At 52.4% G+C, this 252-nt stretch overlaps 1 protein-coding gene across 1 annotated transcript in view; it reads right to left on the bottom strand.

Moving 5' to 3' along the window:
- LOC119591793 (nicotinamide phosphoribosyltransferase-like) overlaps nucleotides 1-252 on the bottom strand; it is a 19,567-nt gene that overhangs the window by 7,223 nt on the left and 12,092 nt on the right. The window contains exon 8 of the mRNA XM_037940537.1: nucleotides 102-252. Coding sequence (XP_037796465.1) covers nucleotides 102-252 — 151 coding nt within the window. The remainder of the gene's footprint in view (nucleotides 1-101) is intronic.

Here is a 252-nt window from a genome sequence, read left to right as displayed (position 1 = left end):
CATGCACACAATCCACACACAAAAAAGCACTCACCCACACCTCATTCTACATCTCTCACTCCATGCACACAATCCACACACAAAAAAAAAAAGACCCTGACCCTAAGGACGACCTCGGCTGGGTCACCGCTGTCGGGTCGGAGGTAGATGCAGCCACCCTTCTCGCCACGCTGAAGGACAAGGTCGCGAAGATCATGGCACCAGACGTCCTCGAAACACTTCCAGATGTCATAGGAATCGCACACACAACCA

This window comes from Penaeus monodon, chromosome 29 (assembly GCF_015228065.2).
Source record: "Penaeus monodon isolate SGIC_2016 chromosome 29, NSTDA_Pmon_1, whole genome shotgun sequence".
Classification (NCBI taxonomy): Eukaryota; Metazoa; Arthropoda; class Malacostraca; order Decapoda; family Penaeidae; genus Penaeus; species Penaeus monodon.
This window is presented reverse-complemented; position numbering and strand designations above follow the sequence as displayed.